Source organism: Microtus oregoni, unplaced genomic scaffold (genome assembly GCF_018167655.1).
Source record: "Microtus oregoni isolate MIOR12 unplaced genomic scaffold, Mior012 000010F_ref0000083, whole genome shotgun sequence".
NCBI lineage: Eukaryota > Metazoa > Chordata > Mammalia > Rodentia > Cricetidae > Microtus > Microtus oregoni.
In genome coordinates this window covers 12,403,232-12,427,030 of record NW_024543069.1, presented here as the reverse complement: position 1 = coordinate 12,427,030, position 23,799 = coordinate 12,403,232, and the positions used below count along the sequence as shown (strand labels likewise).

General features: G+C 42.8%; 2 protein-coding genes across 3 annotated transcripts in view; one reads left to right on the top strand and one right to left on the bottom strand.

Moving 5' to 3' along the window:
• The window catches only part of Smc4 (structural maintenance of chromosomes 4), a 32,223-nt gene extending 29,814 nt beyond the window's left edge, over window positions 1-2,409 (top strand). For both annotated transcript variants that reach the window (XM_041658993.1, XM_041658992.1), the window contains 4 exons: window positions 143-325; window positions 435-667; window positions 1,563-1,746; window positions 1,937-2,409. In XM_041658993.1, coding sequence (XP_041514927.1) covers window positions 143-325; window positions 435-667; window positions 1,563-1,746; window positions 1,937-2,089 — 753 coding nt within the window. In that variant the 3' untranslated portion in view covers window positions 2,090-2,409. The remainder of the gene's footprint in view (window positions 1-142; window positions 326-434; window positions 668-1,562; window positions 1,747-1,936) is intronic.
• Window positions 2,410-3,606: 1,197 nt separating this feature from the next.
• On the bottom strand, window positions 3,607-15,177 carry Trim59 (tripartite motif containing 59). The gene is made up of 3 exons (XM_041658894.1): window positions 15,097-15,177; window positions 14,083-14,157; window positions 3,607-6,414 (listed from the first exon to the last, which is right to left on the bottom strand). The coding sequence occupies exon 3, from the start codon at window positions 6,409-6,411 to the stop codon at window positions 5,200-5,202; it is 1,212 nt and encodes a 403-aa protein (XP_041514828.1). The 5' UTR covers window positions 6,412-6,414; window positions 14,083-14,157; window positions 15,097-15,177; the 3' UTR covers window positions 3,607-5,199.
• Window positions 15,178-23,799: the final 8,622 nt, after the last annotated feature.

The window sequence follows — 23,799 nt, the reverse complement described above, 5'->3', positions numbered from 1 at the left end:
CCAACTCCACAGGATCTGATACCCTCTTCTGGGATCTATGGCATCTACAAACGTGGCATACACACATCCATACACACGCGCACACACCCATACACAAGTAAAAGTAAATTCATCCTGTTTTTGTCTTCTTAATTCTCTTTAGATTTCAAAAATAAAATTGCATCCTATAGAAGATAATCCTGTTGAAACAGTATCAGTTCTAAGCCCAGAAGATCTTGAAGCAATCAAGAATCCAGATTCTATAACAAATCAAATTGCAATTTTAGAAGCTCAGTGTCATGAAATGAAGCCAAATCTTGGTGCCATAGCAGAATATAAAAAAAAGGTATGAGTGAATTGAATTTTGCTTAGTTTAAATTAAGACCTTTTGTTTTTGCATAATGAGCAATGCTAATTCTCAGATTTGTGTAAACTTTTTTTTATAATCTTCACAGGAAGAATTATATTTGCAAAGAGTAGCAGAATTGGACAAAATTACTTCTGAAAGAGATAATTTTAGACAGGCATATGAAGATCTTCGGAAACAAAGACTCAATGAATTTATGGCAGGATTCTATGTAATAACAAATAAGTTAAAGGAAAACTACCAGATGCTTACTTTGGGAGGAGACGCTGAACTCGAGCTTGTGGATAGTTTGGATCCTTTTTCTGAAGGAATCATGTTCAGGTTTGTAAGATTTGAATCCTCCATGTTTCCTGAATTAGTATTTCTTGTGAGGGAAGTATAAAGGTTGAAACTATAACTTCTTTTATTTGGTGATAAATACTAACTTGTTTATGTACCTTACGAGTTTACATCATAAAATATGTACAAATTATGTTATACAATGACTAGTTCATTAATTCATCTTTTAAAAATATTTTCTTCAATGCTAGATTCAATAATGCCAACATTTATAATCCTGGCTTATCACTACAGGGAGATGGGAGCAAAACAGAAACTCACAGGCCAGGTAGCCAGGTTTATACAGCAGTGAAATGACAAAGTAGAAAGGCTTTCTTTAAACACCCCCCCCCAATAGTTTTATTACGAAATTGGTTAAGAGAAAATAACAAATAGTAGTTTACTGTTTTAATCTTAAAATTCTGGTAGATAAGTGGTGGCACATGGCTTTAATACTAGGCAGAGGCAGGCGGATCTTTGTGAGTTTAGGACCAATGTGATCTACAGACTGAGTTCCAGGACAGCAAGGGTTATATAGAGAAACCCTGTGTCCAAAAACTTTAAAAATTCTGGTAGGTGTTTCTAACATGTTTGTCTTCCAATAACATTTCTGTAAACTAGGAATAAAAGACCAGCAGCCAGGCCATGGGATGGGTGTATGCATGTAATCCCAGCACTCATTTGGTTTAGGCAGGAGGATCAGAAGTTTTAAGAAAAATAAAAGGCCATTACATACTGAGGTCACCCTGTTCAAAAAGCCGAAATCTAGATAATAGTATTTGTGAAATGCAGCATACGGATTTAGCAAGGAAAAGTAATTGTTAGTTATAGGAAACACTTCAGGAGTTTTAGCCTGAGTTTTACAAGGCAGTTCAGTAACATTTCTTCATTATTTTAGTGTTCGACCACCTAAGAAAAGTTGGAAGAAGATCTTTAACCTTTCAGGAGGAGAGAAAACCCTTAGTTCGTTGGCCTTAGTGTTTGCTCTTCACCACTACAAACCCACTCCCCTCTACTTCATGGATGAGATTGATGCAGCCCTGGATTTTAAAAATGTGTCGATTGTTGCGTTTTACATATATGTGAGTAAATCTCTGGAAATTCTGTTTTGTTTCTTGCTATCAGGATTTTCATTTTACCCAAATTATTAAAATCAGCTTTCATGAATTAGCCATTGTCCCATGTTAATCATAATTACTGCCCACAAACTTTATGGAATAATATTTGCCTATTTATTATATAATTTGTCTTTCTTTTTCTTTTTCTTTTTAGGAGCAAACCAAAAATGCCCAGTTCATAATAATTTCTCTCCGGAATAATATGTTTGAGATTTCAGATAGACTTATTGGAATTTACAAAACATATAATATTACAAAAAGTGTTGCGGTGAACCCAAAAGAAATTGCATCTAAAGGACTTTGTTGAACTTGTTTATATTGAAGATTGTTCAGTTAGATTGCCTAGATTATTATTTCTAGGTTTTTGTCTGTAACAAATTTTAAGTTGTACATTTTTCTACATTGTGTGACAATTGGTTTCTGTTTTACTACTGATAATGTCTAAAACAAATTGTATCCATTTCTGTATTATAAAAGTGAGTCTGGAGCTGGAGAGATGGCTCAGAGGGTAAGAGCACTGATTGCTCTTCCAGAGGTCCCTAGTTCAATTCCAGCAACCACATGGTGGCTCACAACCATCTGTAATGAAGTGAGATCTGGTGCCTTCCTTGCCAGCAGTACATTGTATGCTTAATAAATAAATCTTTAAAAAAAAAAAAGTGAGTCTGGCTGGGTTTTTTTTGTTTTAACAATTCTTTGATTCCTTGGCAAATTGACAGCATGCCCCCAAGAATTAAAACAAAAGTAACCATCTTGCCTCTCCATCTTTCCAACACTTATTCAAAATTCATTCTTTAGCATCAGGAAGGTGTGTCAGGAATCGGCTCCACCCACAAAACGTTGATTGCTAGGAGTCGCTAGCTCAAGGTCTCTGGCACACCATCATCACTAGACCCTCACTGGAATGCCTTTTGGACGTCCTGCTATATATATAGTCAGGGAAGGGGGGGGCCGATCTTGTGGTTCTTCTGCCATACTAGTCCCTTCTAGCACTCCAGAAGGTCACATAAGTAGTTTATTTGTGTCACCCAAGGCCAGGGATGTGAGTCTGGTCAGTAACTGGGACTACCTCCTCAGGCTAGAAGCAGAGCAAGCTCTGGTAGGCACAAGATATCAAGGCCAAGTACCATGCCTTTGGCGAGGGGTGGGGCCATTCTCCCACGGGGGGGGGGGGGGGGGGGTCAACTCTCCTGCTGCAGGTTCTTTTTGATTGGTAAGAGTTCCACGGTGGTGGCACTTGCCTTTAGTCCCAGCACAGGCAGGCGAATTTCTGAGTTCAAGGCTAGGCTGTCTACAAGAGTTAGTTCCAGGACAGGCTCCAAAGATACAGAGAAACCCTGTCTTGAAAACACAAAAGTATATTACCCTGCAATCCCAGGGTAATGGTGGCAGGCCAGATTATGACTGAGGGTTTGTGGGCTGCCTACATAGGCTAACCCAAACATAAAAGCAAATGTTTCCGTATCTAACGCTCATAAAACCACCATGTACTCACTGTATTGCCTAAAGAATGTTATGCTACTAGAAATAAATTGGAATTTAAAGTCAGCTATCAGGTGTGGTGGTATGCTATACAACACCTTTAATCCCAGCAGTCAGAAGCCTGGTCTACTTAGTTCCTGTCTCCAGGTATTTGCCTTATTCATTCAGTTTTTAAGGAATTAGTCAAATGCTTCCTATCATGATTCATAATAAAGCACTACAAATCAGTAGCATGCTACAAATATAAAAGAGAATGAAATTGCATTTTAATAACTAGGTGGAGTTGAGAGCTAACTTCTGTATAAAAAGTCCAAAGTCAATTCCTAAGCCATTCAATAAAATATTAAGTTTATTCAAATATATTGTTGCACATAAAACCCAGAATTTCCAAATGTGTTTTTTGTACAATCTCAGCCTAATAGTAAAGATATAAAACAGTATATAATAACTTACCAGAAAACACTAAAATTGTCAAGCCTTTAAGGTAATACTCGGCATATGCTTGTTTAGTTTGGAATGTAATGTACGTAAGTTTCGGTTAATAACACCAGTCTTGGCCTGCTCCAGTTTTTAAAGCATGATAAACACTGATGAGAACATTCTCCCACCTAATACGGCACTGTATTACTTTAGTTTGTTGATCATCTGTACAAAGAAGTTAGTATCCCCTTGAATAACATCTTAGCTAACATTCTTTGCTAATATTTACATTTAAAAATAGCACTCAGTATGACCTATGTGTCTGTTAAAAACTGAATACTGTACCCCCTCACCTCCACTCCATCTTCCAAATGGCCTCTATATATAATAATAATGCTGGATAAAATCTGATCTGTTAAGTGGACCTAATGATTAAACTTTTTTGCATACAGCATCCTGCTGGCATATATACCTACATGCCAGAAGAGAGCACAGATCTCATACATGGTCATGGAATCACCATATGGTTGCTGGGAACTAAACACGGAACCTCTGGGAGAGCCATCTCTCCAGGCCCTAATGATCCCCAGAGCTAGGGATTCAAGAATAGCCCATTTGGGTATTTTAGTGACAGTGATCCAAAGTTACACTACAAACATCATGCTAGTCCTTGTTCAGGGAATTAAAGGTTGCCTTACTGAGATCTTTTAAGATCATCTAATTTATGGCAACTCATAATTCCCAGTACTTGGGCTATAGAGATCATTTTAAGATATAGTTTACATGATTGTCATACATGTTTAATATACTTTTTATGTAAGAACAAGATTAAAACACTACAAAAACAAAATAATTGTTTTGCTTTCTGGTGCTGGAGACAAGGCAAGGGCTCCGCCTCGTTTTTAACCTGTTTGGTTTTTAGAGATGTCAATACAATACCCAGACTGACCCTGACTTAAGAGATTCTCTAGCCATTAAACTCAAATTCTAAACACAACCAAAGTTTCTATAAAATAAGTACTAGACACTTGGCATTATCCAAAAGCTCTATTTGGAATGAATGTTTCTGATTTATGTTTGACCAAAAAAGAAGTTTAAGCAATCCTAGCCTGAATCTTAAAACTTTTCCCACCTACATCTATACACTGAAAAGCTTCAAATAACATCAAGATAGATAATGTGGATCAAGGATCTTGTCAATTTTTTCTAATCTAATATCTACATATACAAAGAACTGAAAAGCTACTGTAGCATGTTATAGTAAAAAAAGATATGCTTGTTAGATTTAAAACTTTGAATATCAAGCCAAAAAATATTCAAATCAAAAATAATTTTCTAATTTGAGTTGAATAATCTTTCAGATAATATATCATTTCTGGCATCATTTCTATCCAACCATGGAAGGTTTACCATATTTCTATGTAAGTTTGCTACTTGTACTACCCAACTTCCATCTAGCAATGGTTAGCTTCTGCTAAACAGGAGAAGCCCACTTAAAACTGTTCACTTGGGTTCTCAACGAGAAACTATTTTCAACATGATTTCCTTTAACAAATATAAAGTGTAATATACCATATTTTTTAAGTCATTTAAGTTATTAGATAAACTTTGGTAAACAGACAAAGAGACCTCAGAGAAACATATTGAAGTGATTTCATTTAGGAAGGTGATTATGTGTTGGTTGAAAAAGAGTATCAACATTAATATCACTGAAATCAGTGAAACTACAGCAATATTTAAAATTTTAAAGAATTCGAGTTCTTTTTCATCCTTGTCAGGCCAGGAACATGGCATCCTTTTTGAAGAAATTCTCATTTCAGGAATGGCAGCTTTCTTGATATGTCCAATTTCTGTTCTGCTCCACTCTTCCTTTAATACTTTGCTTACTCGAGGATAAATCTCAACAGGCTGGACCTCGGGGAGTGGTCTCCGTTTCAACATCTGCACACGCTGGCGGACATCATCAATTTTTTCTAGGAATTTGAGTGGAGCCTCATCTTGTAAAGATGTAGTCACTGTCATTAACTCCAGCTGCTCTTCTCTGATCTCCTTCACCCTTTCAATCTGCGGAGTGTATTCTTGATTGATCAGCTTGCCAACGTCACAAAGAGCTGCCAAAAAAAATTTCTTTTTCTGTTCTAATGTATCACTAAGCTCCTTAAAATACTGCAGAACAAATTCCTTATCACCTTGAACCATTTTTTCAGAATGACACTTCTGTTCTTCAAGCTTTTCAATAAGACGGGTGATGTCTGTCCAGTGTGTGTCGGTTAACTGTTTAAACAGCTTCTGAGGTGTATCTTTCTCTTTCAGATAGGCACTTTGAAGGTCATCTATAGGATGACCATGATGTTGGCCTATAGTAAGACAATGGCCACAAACTAATTTTTTATCTAGTAGGCAATAAACATTTAATGGCTGCCTGTAGTGTTCAGGGCAGGTGACAACATCTGGGTGGTCTTCTTGCTGGTACTTTTCAATAATTGCTCTCAATGCAAAATTTACAGGTAAGGATTCTATACCAGTTGAAGAAATTTCAATAATACTTCTGCAGTTAGGACACTTGAGTGGAATTCGCAAAGGCCTCCATATATAAAAGTTTCCAGTTGCCTGAAGAACATTTTCCAGACAATTTCTACAAAACGTGTGAGAGCATGGCAGGACTCGAGGGTCTTCGAAAATACTGTAACAGATGGGACATGTTAACTCGTCCTCAAAATTGTGCATTTCCTGTCGAGACAAAAAAAAGTATTATGTAGCATACATGTGGCATTCTATGTAAGGTTTTAGGCATGACCTTCAAATTAAATGCAGTATTTGCCATTTAAAAGAAAAGCATTTTTAGATGACTCTTTGCAGTTCAACTCCTAATACATACTGAATAAGAGGACCATCTTAAAAGTATTCCACTGCTGGGCAGAGGTGGTGGACACCTTTAGTCCCAGCAATTGAGAGGCAGAGGCAGCAAATCTCTGAGTTCTAGGCTAGCCTGGTTTACAGAGCTAGTTTCAGGAGAGCCAAAGCTGTTACACAGAGAAACCCTGCCCCCAAAAAAAAGGAAAAAGGAAAAAAAAATTGAAACTAGTGAAACTGACTTTATGTACCAAAGACTAATATTCAGTTGAAGTCAACTTAATAATTACAACTACTATATGCAAGTCTTTACATTATAAGACACTAAAGTAAAACGGCGCTCTGTAAGATATAAAAAACTAATTACTAAAGCAAGACTAAATAGATATTATATAGCGTTAGGCTTAGCAAAATTATTCAATTTAAAGGGGGGAAAGTGTGGTTTTTTCTTTTTTTGTCTAAGATAAATGCTAGGGCTTCAGGCACAGGCATCACAACTGGTTCAATAGTTCTTACAAACTCTTAACTTTTCTAGAAATTACTATTAAGATCAGCATACGGCAATTCCTATTTTTCTCTCTCTTTTCCTTTTGTCCTTTTGAGGTGCTAATAATCAAACTCAAGGCCTTGTACATGCTAGGCAGAGACTCAACCATGAGTTAACACAGCCCCAGATCCAAACATTTACTGCAGTTTTCTAAAGCAGTAATTTTTAACTTGAAAATTTTAAAGGAAAAAGTTCATTGACAATAAAAATAGATCTGAGCCGGGCTGTGGTGGCGCACGCCTTTAATCCCAGCACTTGGGAGGCAGAGGCAGGTGGATCTCTGTGAGTTCGAGACCAGTCTGGTCTACAAGAGCTAGTTCCAGGAAAGGCTCCAAAGCCACAGAGAAACCCTGTCTCAAAAAACAAAAACAAAAAAAAAAAAAATAGATCTGAAAGATGAGAGTTGATAACGGTGACAAGTACTGACTGAAAAATGAGAAACTAAAATAAATAAGAAAACAAAGGATACCATTCATCTCTTTCCTCATTTAAAATGTCTGAGAGGCTGAGGAGATGGCTTGGTGGTTATGACAGCAAACTTGTTCTTCCAGAGGATCAGAACTCAGCTCCCAGCACATAAAGAAGCTCACAACCACATACAAAACCAGTTCCAGAGTACCCACTTTCCTAGTACCTCTATATGCCTGCCCCACAACATACACACACACACAACTAAAAATAACTTTTTTTAATTAATTAATTTATTTATTATGTATACAATATTCTGTCTGCGTGTATTCCTACAGGCCAGAAGAGGGCACCAGACCTCATTACAGATGGTTGTGAGCCACCATGTGGTTGCTGGGAATTGAACTCAGGACCTTTGGAAGAGCAGGCAATGTTCTTAACCGCTGAGCCATCTCTCCAGCCCCCTAAAAATAACTTTTTAAAAATGCATTTCAAGAATATCCATGAAACAGAAAAAGGAATCCAGCAATAGTTCAGAAACTCATTTGATAGAGGGTGGACATCCATAAGCTGTTAATATTTCCAACAGAAGCTGGAAGATCTGCAGCTTGCTTTTATAGTTTTAGTTTTTATTGTTCTCAGCAGCAATAAACCTTAAAACTGCCTAGCCTCTGACAGGGAAAAATCAAGTACATTGCTGTTTAAAGAACCTTAAACAAATCCTAGATGTTCTTTGTTTTTTTTTTTGAGATGGAGTTTCTCTAGGTAGGCTTGGCTGTCCTGGAACTCAATATGTAGACCAGGTTGGACCAGGCTGGCCTCGAACTCACAGAGATCCACGTGCCTCTGCCTCCTGTCCTAGGTGTTCTTTACAAAGACTATAAAAGCTGACAAAACCTATACAAAACTAGCTCCAGATCAGAAGTTTTTAAGAACAGGGCTAGCATGCATTGAGGTCTGGCATTCTGTCATCACCAAGGAAAGTTTGTAGCCACAGCATTTGAAAGTACCTTTCATCTGTTTTAGCCTTAGCTCTAACTAATACCCTAGAGTAAGTGTCTTTTTAATTTAATTTAACTACGGAGGCATTTTTACCTCGAGCACTTTACGAGATTTTAGAAGAATTTCTGTAACATATTATATATTAGAATGTAAGCCTCCCATTAGGTCAGAAATAGTACCTAAACAGCAGTCTTAAAAGCAATCTGGGCTTTTTAATAATAAACTCTGTTAGAGTTTATGAAGAGCCCTTCAGGAAATATATCCTCTATTGTCTGACTGACAATATTCAGGATCCATAATTACCAAGTTGTGGCATGTAGAGACTAAGTCTTGACCTGCACAGGATTCCAGGAAACTAATGATTGGGCAACAGTACAGACATGACAGCCACTGAAGAGAAATTCAAGTAAATGCATGCCTAGAAGCTTTACAACTTTACCCCACACCCACAGAGAGCGCCTAAGTCATACAAAAATTACCAAGAATAACAGACATGTTTCTCAGAGTACCAGTGATATCAAAATACACAATGAAGGAATACAGAATAGTTCTTTGAAAGGAATAAAATTTAAGCAATGGACATACATTTGATCCAGATTTAGTATCATTGGCTATTTGGTGTGTAGGTAGCAAAACTGGAAGACATTAGATTTTAGGACTAGTTTGCTTACACATTAGATAGCCTCCAGTATTATTAAATCTTCAAAGTTCTATTTTATATCTCTCACAGAAATCTACGGAGGGGCTGGAACATGATTCAGTGGGTAAACCATTTACCAATGTAAGCTCGAGGACCTGAGTTTGGATCCCCTGAAGCCATGCAAAGCTGAACACAGTACTTATCAATAAACCAAGCAAGCACCAGACACCAAGATGGAGGTAGAAGTGAAAAAAAGACCAACGCTACAAGAATTAGAAGGAGGGTGGCGTACATAGTTGTACAAACATAAAACACTCAAAGATCTCTGAGAATCCATTTGATGACCCAATAGCTCAACCTTTAAATTGTTAAGAAGTTTCCAAGCAATGTATCAATGGTTTAATACTGGATTCTAAAAGAAAATGAAGCAATACCAAATATTGATTTACGGACTGACATTACACTGGGTGACTGGGGGTTGGGGGAGACACTAAAATTTCCCTTAGTAAAGTCAAAGCTGGGTGTAGTGGTGGCCACCTATAATCCTAGCACCCAGGAGGCAGAGGCAGGGGATCTCTGAGCTCAAGGGTAGCCTGGTTGTCAGAGTGAATTCCAGGGCAGCCAGGGCTACAGAAAAACCTTGCCTCAAAAAAAAAAAAAAGAAAGAAAGAAAGAAAGAAAGAAAGAAAAAAGAAAAAGAAAAAAAGAAAGAAAAGAAAAAGAAGCCAATACTCAATAAAAATGTCAACTGTTGATTATCTTGAATGTGAGTCAGATGCGAGGATGTGCATATATATGTGCATCTCAGTAAGCATGGGATCAGAGGACAGCTTTCGGAAATGAGCTGTCGACTTCTTCCAGGGGTTCCAATAATTAAATTCTGGTAATTAGGTTTATGTGACAAGTACTCAGTCACTGAGCCATCTTGACAGCCCAAAAATATGGGGGGAAAATTTACATATATTATTTAGAAATTCAGAAATAAACATATTATTTAGAAATTCAGATGTGAAGGTGGGCAGAGTCAGCTGCATGCCTTTCATCCCAAGCGCTTGGGGAACAGAAGCAGCTGGACTCTGAGTTCAAGGCAAGCCTGGATGCACAGTGAGTTCCAGAACAGGCAGAGACACACAGTAAGAACCTATCTCAAAAAAAAGTGAAAACTAAAAAACAATGTTAGGAGATGAATATGATAGGTTTTAAAGAACAAGAACAGGGAGTAGAAAAAAGTATCCACCAACTTTTAATGCTAAGTTATTTTATTTAATCAGCATACAGCTAAAATGTAACAAACGATTAAAAGAAGAGAGACAATCCTACAAGTGGCCAGGCAGAAATGTACCATGCAAACCAAGAAAACATCAACAATGTAATATAGCAGAAGGATTAAAAGTTTGAGGCCAGCCTGAGTTATATAAATGGGACCCTGAAGAACACAATAATTTCTGAAAGATAAAATAAAAACCCTGTAAGACCATAGTTACCCTTTATACATGCTGTTCTGTATATAACCTAGCTGCTACTCCTTTTATCAAGAGATGAAATCTGTGTACCACTACCACCACCCGCAGGAAATTTGTATAGGTCAAACGATTGCTTTGAGCACCGCTCTGACTTCTGGATATACGCCTCAAGAAGTCTATCAGTTCCTTTCCTGTTGTTATAAAACACTATGACCAAGGCAACTTTAGAGAAGACAGTTTACCATGGCTTACGGTTCCAGAGGGTTAGAGTCCACGCCAATGGGACAGCACAGCAGCGGGTGGCTGGAGTAGAAAACCAAGGGATCTTTAACAGCAGCAGGCATTGGATAGAACGAACTGAAAAGTGAGGCAAGGCAAAGCTTTCAACTCTCAAAGCCAGCTCCACTAACAGGGTCTCCAGCAAGGCTGTATAATCTCTACAACAGCGCCACCAACTGGGGACCAAGTGTCATGTCAAATGCCTAATCCCACTCAAACCACACTTACCAACTAGCAGCTATGCAACAAGTCTAGGCTACCTGGACTTTCAAAAACAGCACTAAGATGCCAGACATATTAGTACAAAGGGCCGTCTTGGAAATAGCTAGCCAAGCTTTCAAGTGTTATACAAAAACAGATAGCCAGCATACACACAAAGCAACAAGGAATGCTACTGTTAAAACATATTACAAAGCATCCATAAATTCAAGAAAGAAAAAGTTTTTACCCCAGAATCTGGTACCTGTGTGACTTATTCACATCTAACTATAAAAATATTAGCAAAGGGGGCTGGAGAGATGGCTCAGAGGTTAAGAGCATTGCCTGCTCTTCCAAAGGTCCTGAGTTCAATTCCCAACAACCACATGGTGGCTCACAACCATCTGTAATGAGGTCTGGTGCCCTCTTCTGGCCTGCAGGCATACACACAGATAGAATGTTGTATACATAATAAATAAATAAATATTTAAAAAAAAAAACATTAGCAAAATCTCTAGTTAAAAAACAAAGCAGGGGCCGGGCTATGGTGGCGCACGCCTTTAATCCCAGCACTCGGGAGGCAGAGGCAGGCGGATCTCTGTGAGTTCGAGACCAGCCTGGTCTACAGAGCTAGTTCCAGGACAGGCTCCAAAAAGCCACAGAGAAACCCTGTCTTGAAAAAAACCAAAAACCAAAAACCAAAAAACAAAAAAAAAAAAAAACAAAGCAGGTAGCCAGGTGGTGGAGGCACACACCTTTAATCCCAGCACTCGGGAGGTAGAGGCAGGCAGATCTCTGTGAGTTCAAGGCCAGCCTGGTCTACAAGAGCTAGTTCCAGGACAGGCTCCAAAAACTACAGAGAAACTCTGTCTTGGAAAAAAAAAAAAAAGTTACTTACTGTGTTGGTAATCTCTTTAGGATGACCAACAATCTCTAGCCCCTTGGGTACCCCAATTCCCCTCCTCTTGAATGTGAATTAGACACAGTGACTCCTGCCATACAAAATGCAAAAAGGATTCTTCTCTGCCCTCAGAGTTCCCACTACCTAAACATTCTAAGCTCATCTGGTACTGTCAGGAGCCAGCACATTTAAACCTAATGCTTAACAAGGAATAGAAAACAGTAAACAAATATGTGAGGACGCTGCAGACCCCGAAATCCACAACTGCAGCGGGAGCAACTTCACAGCAAGCACGACCTTCAAACACCTAACAGCCACTCTGCATTCCTGAATTGGGGGTAAGTCGTGATGAAGCAATACTTTAACACAGGATCCTAACCAAGAGAGAAAGAACACTGCATGCACTGAGAAAAGGAAAAATACATAGGAAAAGAACTAAAGCAGGAAGAGCCCAGACTAGAGAGCATCTTGCATCGCTCTGCACGAATATATCTCACAATCTACGCAAATTCAGTGTTCAAACACTGAACAAACCCATTCAAATGGCTGAAACTGACCCCGGACAATAAAGCAAACCCATGTGGAGAATTTTACAGGTTAGAATGGGGAGGGAGGGGCAAGGCAAGCTCGCTAAGTTCTTCAAGTCATGAAACAATTTCTCGTTCATCTGTACCAGAATACAAATAAGTATGCAAATTTCAAGACAATGTAGTACGATCCCAAAAACCTGCAAAGATAATACAAACTAAAAAGAAACTAATTTCCAAAAATGAAGACTTTATAAACTCCTGAGAGCTGGGCCGTACTCCAACACAGCACCACATTATACTTCACAATCTCTGAAGAAATACAGTTAGCACTCCAGAGCTCAGTGACTTACTTGCCACAGGCCTTCTGGTGAGTCAGCCAGAAGTCTGGGAAAAAGTCCGGCGGTGCCATCACCCTGCCAGGGCCTCACAGCACTGTGGCCCAACTGATAAAATCTCTTCGTGAAACCACAGACTTAATTCAGAGCTGCTTCGATTAACCAGTACACACCTTTAACCCTAACACCTGGGGTGCCGAAGTGGGCAGGCCTCTGTGAGTTTGGGGTCAGCCTGGTCTACAGAGCTAATTCTAGGACAGCCAAGGCTACACAAAGAACCCTGTCCTGAAAACCAAAAAAAAACACTTAAAAGTGAAAATATATTTGATGGAAAACACACTTGCTGAAAGACAATGTCCATATACACATTACCTAAAGTCAAACTTTTACTTTACCAAGCTAAATTCAGTACCTTGGGTCACAAGAAGTGGATGTAGACAGATGTTAATGCTGGCAGGAAGGAACTGGAATAATAAATCCAGTCTGCAAATGTATAAATGATAAAGTGCACACACCATTTGTGTGCATGCCTTCAGATGTACAGGCAGTCTTGTAAAACTTTACATAAAAGTGAAAATTTTGCAGGGCAGTGGTGATGGCACGCGCCTAGCAGAGGCGGGAGAATTTCTATGAGTTCAAGGACACCCTGAACTACAAAGTTCCAGGACGGCTAGGGCTGTTACACAGAGAAACCCTGTCTCAAATCCACCCTGCCCACACATACACGAAAGAAGAAAATCTTTTAGGAAGAGGAACTGGTGGCACCTTTAATCCCAGCACTCCAGAAGGCAGAAGCAGGTGGAGCTCTAAATTTGAGGCTAAAAGTTCTGGGACAGCCAGGGCTACACAAGAAACTCTGTCTTGAAAAAAAAAAAAAAAGCCCAAGGAGTTGGAGCAATGACTCAGAGGTTAAGAGCACTGACTGTTCTTCCAGAGGTCCTGAATTCAATTTCCAGCAACCAAATGGTGGCTCAAAAACCATTTGTAATAAGATCTGGTGCCCCCTTCTGACCTGCAGGGAGACATGCAGGTAGAACATTATATATATAATAAATAAGGGGGAAAAAAGGTGAAAAGTCTTTGAAGTCAAATGACAGTTGTTTCTCGCATTACACCTCCTCCATACGATGGTTAGAATTTTATACACCACCAATATACATCTTTTTTCAGGATATTTTAAATTTTACATCATAGCCCAGACCACACACTGTAAAAATGTACACCTAACTTATCGGAGCTTACCTGGCTTGTTGATCTCCTGATCTGGATACTAAATATACTTTATCTTCTCCAACTTTTCCACGTTCTTTTGTTATTCTAAAATCAAAACAATTAATGTTTCAGATTTTGTAAGAAAAAAAAAGGAGAGGAAAATTGCATCGAGAAGGCTGTTCACGAACTCTGCGGCTTATCTACACTAGAGCCCGATGGTTGGTTGGCTATTTCTTGTTTAGTAGAAAAGTAGTGTCGCCAACAGCCACAATAGCCTGCAGGGAACACAACTTTCATCTGGAAAACCCCAACAATTTTGCCACACAAAGGACTTTTTTCAACGTAAGGCTTCTGTGAGTCTGGACCGTTTTAACCAATGGAATGACGGGAACTAAACACTCACGGTTCGGCTTGGTGGCTTGGCTGAGACCAGGTTTGCCCTTGCCGAGGACCTGGACTCGCTAGTTTACCAGGATGGCCTTGAACTCACAAGGACCCTGGCTCTGCCTCCCGAGCTGGGACTACCGGCGTCCACGACCACGCGCAGCTAGCTACAAAGTCTGGGCTGTTGAAACGCAGCAAAACCACGAAAAACACCCGCGCGCACCGACTTCCCCAGTTCGCAACTAAGAACCTAGGTTATCCGCATCAACGCGCCTCCCCCGCCTGTCTCTGCGAGGCCGTGGGACTCCGTTTCACCTACGCAGGTGCCCATCTGTAAAATGGGCAGAAGCTCTACGCGAACCCCAAACAAAGAAGCAGCTCAAGATGGCAGACGTCCCCGCCCCTCCTCCGGGGTGTCCCGGCTTCAACCGTCCCGCCTGGTCCTGAGGGGTCCACTCGGCTCACCCACCGGCCGCCACCGGCCGCCAAGAGTCCGCCTGCAGCTCCGCGCCGCCGCTCCCCACGGCGCGCGTGGGACGACAGCAACGGCCGCGGCGCCCAGCCCCGCCTCCCGCTCCTCCGGTCCAGGGCGGACGCAGCGGGGCAGCCGGGCTCGCAGCCGCCCCGGCGGGGCCCGACGGCAGCCGACGCGTTACTCACCGCGAGGCTGGCGACGGCGCGCGCGGCGGAGGCTCCGGGGCAGCCTGGAGCGACGGTGCGAGCCGCTCGCCCGAGTCTTCAGCGGCCCGGGAGGGGCGGAGCCTGCGGGCGCCGCCGCCGCCTCCGAGCGGCTTTCGCCCGCGCCGGCTCGGCCAATGAGAGGGCGCGAGCGGCCTTTGAAAGTCAACGGCCGCGGGCCGGGCGCCTGCGCGCTGGGTGTCGCGGAGGAGCTCGGCTGGGTCGGGCGAGCCTCGAGGGGCTCGGGGTCGCGGGGTCGCGGCTCGGAGCGGGAGGGCCGGGGGCTGGGATGGCGCCGGGGCCGGGGGGTGGGGCGAGCGGCCCGGGACGCCCGCGGCTTCTGGAGGCGGCTCGGCCCGACTGCTTAGTACTGGCGACCACGCCCGCGCGCGCTGGCCCGAGCCACGCGGAGCCTTCCATTGTTACCTCACAGGTCCCTGGCTCCCGCCGCCACCACCCCCAACCTCGGGCGCGCTCGGCGGGACTGGCGCCTGCTCCCCCGCCCTGTCCCCCGCCGCCCACCCTCGCCTCTCCAGCACGAGGGACCAGGGAGCGCAGCCGTCGTCTTCCCGCGCGCTCCCTGCCCCGGCTCCTCTCCCGAGTGCACTTGGAAGTCGCACTCACTCCCGAGTTAGGTGCACGGGGCTCTGCTCCGTGCACGCTGGACACCCAAGTCTTAGGCTTCTATTCGGGAGACCTCAGAAATCAGTAAGAACAGAAACCAAGATAATATTAGCGGAGGCCTGAGGCACTCTCAGCCGTCCTCACCGATTCAGTTACCTAAGAAGGTGGAAGTTGTGGGTCCCGGGGACACCCACAGATAGCTCCGCGGTTCCGCTTTACAGATCTGTTCCAAACTTTGAAGTCAGCCTGATGGCTTTTTAACTTCGCCATCATTCTAGGCTGCGACTGTCTTTCCAGAGCGATACACGCACTGCACGTACAAGTTTGTTTCTCTTAAGAAATTGTGACTTGGAGAGGTGGCCCAGCAATGAGCCGCTCTTCCTTCTCTTGATGAGGACCGGGGTTAGGGTCCCCGTACCCACACGGCAGCTCACAGCCGTCAGCAACCCCAGTTACAGGGTATCCCGTGCAGTCTTTTGTCCACCCACTCTGCCGGCAACAGGCGTGCATTTGGAGCATCCAGACATATGCAGGTCAACACGCGCGCAGATTTTTAAGATTTTAAGATCTTTTTAACGTGTAATCGCCTCTAGGATTAATATGGCGAGTATTGATGAGTAGTGATGTTTTGAGTTATTTACGCCACCGGATTCCACCTCCGTGCTTCCTTACTGCAAGAAGACTGAAGCTGCATTCACGGGCTGTCGTTTTCCCAAAAGCTCTAACACATGGAGTAAGAAAAAAAAAAATGCTTGAGAGAAGCAGAAGGGGGAAAGTATATTAGTCCCCAAAACTGAGGCGCACAGACATAAGATAGATGCCCTGATGGAAGAAGGTCACATTATCAAAGAAAAGCAGGGTCCTTAGTGGCGGTGTTAGCCTAAGGTCCCAACTCCTGGAAGACGGAGGAGGAAGAGCCCTAGTTACCCGCGCGTGTGGGCTGCGTAGCTAATTCCAAGCCAACCTAAAATACACAGGAAGGCAGACTTAATCTCGGAGACAGGATGGAAGACGGGGAGGAGAGGGAAGGCAGAGAAAGCAAGAAAATGCTACAGTTGCGCCTTCAAGGAACATGCCTTAGAGGTTCATAAAGTTCTCCACGCAGCCAAAGATTTCTGCAACCAAACGGGGGTGGGAGGGGCAGAGAGGTCGGGGAGACGAGCCTTAGAAACAATGCGGCTCCGCAATGGCCAGTACTGACATATATGTGAATCATGACATGCTCTCCATAGAGGGGAGTGCTGGCCTGGGAAAGAGAGAGCAGAGAATTAAACTAATTAAGAAATTCAAACAAATTAAGATCAAGGCTTAAAAGCAATAAACCAAAAGATCCCATGTGGAGGTGCTTGGTCCTCCCAAAACTTAGTCTGCAAAAAATGGTCAGCTGCTTTGGGTCTCTTTCTAGAAAATATTTCCATTATGATATATGCACTCCCAACAATCCCTTTGTGATAGAATATTTAAAAAAAATAAAGGTAGTAAAATATTTACATTTGTTACAGGTATAGCATGGGAGAGATGATGAAATAAAGCATGAATTCTGGGCTGGGCATGCGGCCAGTGCTCACCTGGCACGGTCAGTCCCCACCCCTGAAAGCAAATCAGCTGTGTGTGCTGACTTCTTGGCGCTCCACAGACACCTTGCTCGACACATTCTGACTTGAGCCCTGAAGCAGGAGGTCTCAGCACTGGCTGCTCACCCAGAGGACAGGGTCCAGTCCCATCCCCCACAGGGCAGCTTGCAACCATCACAGGGAATATGACTCTCTTCTGAGATCACCAGGCTTGCATGTGGCTCACACATCCATGCCTGTTACAAAGCACACCCGGTCACATTAAATAACAGGTAGGCTTGGGTTTTTTGTTTCGTTTGTTTTGTTGCTGTTGTTTTGCCTGACCCTAAGCAACTCAGCAGTTGGAGCACTTTACTCTTCCATCACAAGCGCCTGAGTTCAGTGCCCAGGATGGAAGTGGACCCTACACAACGCCCTGTGACTCCAGCCTGGCTCTGTGGACACCCCCGCGTGTCTGACAATCACTCATACACATAAAGAAAGAATAGAAACAGGAGGAAGCTTGCATCCTTTCTTAGAAGAACAGTACGTTTCTGAAGGAATGACAATGAACATAGATTTGTATTAGGCGCAAATTCTAGGGCAGTTACTAAAAGATAACAGAGAAGCCAGTAGAAGCTAAGGCTTCCCTCAAAGAGCTTGTTGGTCTGAATTCATTGTAGCCCCAACTAGTCTCAGGCTAGCAAGGTCAATTTCCAGTCTTCATACCTGAAGGAGGTCCTTCCCACAAGAATCTCTCCTTTTGTTTCACACAGGAAAATACAGGCCCATTGGCCCCGTTTAAGTCAGAGTTCCTCAAGAGATTTTATCTTGTGGTCATCAACACGCCAACCCAGCCTAACTGGAGAAGGCACTTAACACCATGGGAGTCGGCGTGCACCACTGTGTGGTTAGGAGTGGACTCCGGGTCAAATGTGGTGGCTCACATCTGTAATCAGAGTATTTGGGAAGCTAGGCAGGAGGATTGCTGCAAGTTAGAGGCCAGCGTGAACTATAGGGTGAGTTTGAGGACAACCTGGACTACAAGGTTGGGACCTTATCTCAAAACAACACAAGTAAAAAGAACATTCTCTGTCTAATGCTTTTCATCATGGTGAGAAGACAGATTTAATAGTATATGCCTGTAATGTCAGCACCGGGGAAACTGAGGCAAGAGGACAGCCATTAATTAAAGAACAGCCTGGATGCTGATGAGACCCAGACTCTAAATTGATAAATAAATAACCTTGGTTAATCAAAATTGTCGTAGTGAGAGTCTCGACAGCTCTCCTCTCGGGAGCCTGAGAGAGACGCCATGCCCCACTCCCGGGATGAAGCTCCAACCCAGGATGGACTAGGCTAGAATCTTCCCAGTAAGACCGGTTCTCACAGATTATTAGAGATGGGTTGATCGGGATGTGAGAATTAGCCATTAAGTGCTAGAGCTAAAGGGCCAAGCAGTGTTTAAATGAATATAGTTTGTGTGTTGTTATTTCGGGGCATAAGCCGCGCAGGCGGCCGGGGTGCTGGGAACGCAGCACCGCCGCCCTTATTACTACAATTGGCACCCCACGTGATGGACTAAATCCACTTAAAAAACCTGAGAAGGCTTAAAAATAAGGGAGAGAGAGTTTAACACAGATTTTTGCTGTTTGTTGGTGGTGGCGTGCTGTAGAGAGATTTCCTGATTAGGCAACAGTAGCAGAAAAAATGCTGTGTCATTTTAAAGCGCGACTTCCTGGGGCTGTGCCGCCATTGCGATCTCTGTCTGGCTCCTACAGGAGACAGAGCTTTTGAATAGAGCATTTGGAGTAAAGTGCTACGATTTGTTTGATGGCAACTAGACTCGCTGTGTTCTCGGGTCTGCTCTGCTTGCTAGAGGCAAGCAAGCGCCTCATCTAAGAGAGGCTTCCTGACTCAGCTTTAGCTGCAAAACCCTGTAGCTCATTAAGAGGTCCTGCCACGAAACACTTAAACAGTGCTGACAAAAAGCTGAACGCATGCTTTTCGGTTTTCAGCCTTAGCAGGAAAAAAGCTGTGCCGTTTAAAAATGCCGGCTTTCTGGGCCATCCTGCCAGGGCAAACTCTGACTGTTTGAGGCAGGAGGGCCGGCTACCGAGAGAGGACTTGAGTGTTGTCTGTTGTAGCTCACTTGCTGGCAGGGACCTTGAAATGCCATACAGTTGTTGCAGTAAACATGGCTACAGCCTGTATATCCGCCATGAGGCTGGAAAGCTAAGGAATGGACTGGATCTAGCTGGCAAAGCCACGCCTTTAGTCCTACTGAGATTGCTTGGTAAATTAAAGATTCATGTGGTCAGAAAAAGAGAGATATACAGTAAAGAGAGATTCAAAGACAAAGAAAATTTTTAAATGGTTTACAGTGTGTTAAAAATATATGCAGATTAAAAGTTGAAGTTCTTAAAGTAAAAAAAAAAAAGGAAGAGAGTTGTTGTGTGTGGTACACACCTTTAATCCCAACACTTGGTAGGCAGAGGGAGATTGACCTCTGTGACTTCAAGGTGTGGTAGCACACGCCTTTAATCCCAATGCCTGGGAGGCAGAGACAGGCGGATCTCTGAGAGGTCAAAGACAGCCTGGTCTACAGAGTTACTTCAGGTCAAAGATACAGAGAACCTGTCTCAAAAAGCAAAGAGTTAAAAGTAAAAATAAACAAGCCGGGCGGTGGTGGCGCACTCCTGTAATCCCAGCACTTGGGAGGCAGAGACAGGCGGATCTCTGTGAGTTCGAGACCAGCCTGGTCTACCAAGGGAGTTCCAGGACAGGCTCCAAAGCTACAGAGAAACCCTGTCTCGAAAAACCAAAAAAAAAAAAAAAAGTAAAAATAAACAAAATAGAGGTTAAAACAAAGCTGCACAAAGATGGAAAATACACAGAGAATCTTGATACTGTATGCTATTATACTCTCTTTGAATTGTTTGAATGCTGAGGAAGGAGCAACAGCTGCTAAAAGATATTTATTTATAAATGCTGCTGAACTAATCCGAAATAGATATTTTGATGCCTTGACTTTGAAATTTGGATCTAAGGACATGATGCTTTGGAAAGGAGTTTCTTATTTTGTTTTCACAGAGGATAAGACGCTGTTCATTTCTTCTATTCCGATTTGGTATGATGGACCACGCCCTCCTGAAGGGTTGCAGTGAACATCTTCAGAAAATTGCTTTGCTCAACTGCCAACTGAGCACACAGGTTATACCATGAAAGACCTAATTAACGATGCCCCCATTCAGCAGGAAGCAGTTTGGAGAGAAAAAACTGCGCCCATGTTCCCAAATATGGTTTATAAACGTTCTTTTACATTTAAAGGGGGATATGATATAGATATGAATAATTTACATTAGTATAGATTTTGCTTTATTGATAGAGATTTAAGGTCAATTTTGTTATATGTATAAGTGTTTCTGATTTTGATTAAGGTATTGTGATTGTGTAGTTCATTTAAATATGTACTGTATAATTAAGAAATATAGGTTGTTAATGGATAATCATCAATAATAGTAAAGCTTGTAGTCATGTTAGTTAGATTTTCTAGATATATAGAGATATATTTTAGATAGACATTCTTCATGTCTTTCAAAGATTACAGAATAGGACATTTAATGTTTTAATAACTGAGGACTTTTCATGACAATGAGACACTCTGCTCCTGGCAGCACCAATGTACTTCAAGAGGAAGATGGGCATTGAAGAGGCACCTTATGGAGTTTGATAGCCATTTGGGCAAGAAACTGCTCTTGCCTGGACTACTGCATAAACTGGACACAGAGAACCCACAGAGAGAGGACTACTGAACTTGCCTAAGGTGAGATGATCTTTCGGGGTTCCTGATTCATGAAAAAGTCTGCGAGACATTCTGCAGGACACAACAGATAGTGACTGAACTGACTTTATGGAAATGTCTGCTGGATACCATGGGCCTGAAGGCTGAAGATGGATGCCCCAACGGTACAAAAGAACTTTGGGTGACTGTCCAGGCAGCGAGATGTCTTTGTCATTTCTAGAGTTTGAAGTTTCTTAGTTCTTGTTTACTTAGGTAATATTATATCTTTCTGGAGTCTTTGATGGAGTTAAGAATAGTTAGTTATAGTTATAGTTTTCCTTAGTTATGATAAAGATTATTGTAACTTTTACTTGATAACTGTTTGTTATATGTAATTTTGCTATGTTAAAGCCTTTTTTTTTTTGTTTAAACCGAAAAAGGGGAAATGATGGAGGAAGGTCATTGGCTAATAAAGGAACTGCCCTGGCCCATTTTATTGGTTAGAGGATAGGTGGGAGGAGTAAACAGAACAGACCGCTGGGAGGAAGAGGAAGTGAGCTCAGAGTCTCGACAGCTCTCCTCTCGGGAGCAGACGCCTGAGAGAGACGCCATGCCCCGTTCCCAGGATGAAGCTCCGACCCAGGATGGACTAGGCTAGAATCTTCCCGGTAAGACCGGTTCTCACAGATTATTAGAGATGGGTTGATCGGGATGTGAGAATTAGCCATTAAGTGCTAGAGCTAAAGGACCAAGCAGTGTTTAAATGAAAAAAAAAAATTGTCGTAGTGTCTTTGTGACCAATTTAAGATTTCAGGCCCAGGGAAAATGTTTCTTTTGCCTGTTCTGTTCTCTAAGAAGCCATGAACTGCACACAATGATAACTTTGTTGCCAACAGCTAAGGAATTGGGTAGTAATCTTACAAGTTCTTCCTTTCCAGCATGCATTGCTTTAAACAATGTTAGCCACAGCTTCAAGATAGAAGATTTCCAACATCAGGTGCATTGTGAGGCCGATCATGGTTTACAAGTAGAACCCAGGCACTCAAGTGGTGAGGGGAGGCCTAGACTCTCATCAAAGGGGGGAGGGGTTAGACTCTCATCCTCAGGTATTCAGGGTTGACAGAGGACTAGAGCAAACTCTCTAGGAAAGGGCTGAGGGGCTGCCTTCAGTACTCCCCTTTTCCCTAGTATCTGCCCTTCACCTCAAACCTAGTAAAAGGTCAACCTAAGTCTGTGGCATTCACTAGATCCTTGGTTAATCCAAGAGGAAAATTGTCATTGCACTGGTGGGTGCTAAGGTGGAATTGCCAAAGGTCCTACCCAGTTGTGCCAACTAGGGGGCCAAATAAGCCTCTGCAGAGACATAAAAGTCAATGTCAGCTGGGCAGTGATGGCATATGCCTTTAATCCCAGTACTCAAGAGGCAGAGGCAGGCAGGTCTCTGAGTTGGAGGCCTACAGAGCGAGTTCCAGGACGTAATGAGCCTACAGTACTGCTCAGCCACTGGGTTGGGTAATGTTCAGGTGCGATGCCCCCAGTGGTACACTACCTGCAAAGTAATAGGTTTTCTATAGCCAAAATAATAGGCCTCTCTGCCCACGCAGTAAGCCAGATCAAGCCGAATTGAAAAAGTAGAATAGGTTTATTTGAGCAAATCAACTCCCAGGTGAGTTCTCTAGCCCCAGAGATAGAGGCCAGAGAAGTCACACACCCAAATTAAACAGGGAGATTATATATCTTGTAGGCAGGGGATGATGACTTGTCTACCACAAGCTGGGTTTGTGCCCAAGTATGATATAAAAAATCGAATGCTTTAGGTGGGGACTTAGGCTGCTGGTAACTTAGGAGAGGAGCTGCCATAACCACCAAGAATGCAGAAAGGCAGGAATGGGGCTTCTCAGACCATGCAGGAGCTGCAGGAGAGCTGGAGGTTCCAACAGAACAGGAAGAAGCAATGACTCCAAAAGTCATGAACCTGACTTCATCTCCTCCTGGGAAAATCTTTCTCTACTAAGTAGGTTTTTCTTAGTTGTTTCCCCTAGAACTTCATAGATGAGCACCGAAGCTACCCATCCCATTTCCTTCTCCAGCCCCTCCCTTGCCCCTCCCAAATTAATATCTCTTCTTTAAATATATGTAAATATAGATAATGTGCAGAATCTCTTTACCTTGGCCCACGTGCGCACGAGTCCTGGGCTGACCACGTGGAATTATGGGTAGGTGTGTGGGAACTCTTCCCTGGAGAAAACTGACTCTTCCTCTCTCAGCAGTCATGGCCCTCCTGTAGCTCGTTATGTTGGAGTGGGACCACGTGGAATTTCCCTGTCTGCATTGGCATTTCAATCCGTGTCGTTATTTGCCATTGTTGTTCAGGCAACTCCATTGCTGCAAGTCCATGGGTGTGCTGTCCCTGCCATGTCTAGGGGACAGAATCTCACAGCTGACTTCCAGGACCTCTGGCTCCTAGAATCTCTCTGCCCCTGAGCCTTAGGTGTAGGTGTTACATTGCAGATGTATCAGTTGGGATGAGGGACCCCACAGTTCTTACTCTCTGCACTTTGAACTTGTGGATCTCTACCGTGGTCTCCATCCACTGCAAAAAGCACCTTCTTTGAGGGTTGAGAGCTACACTTATGTATGGGTATGAGGATAAATATTTAGAAAACAGTTGGAAATCATATTGGCTTAGGAAAATGGTAGAAGGGTCTCCTCTGGGGTCTATGG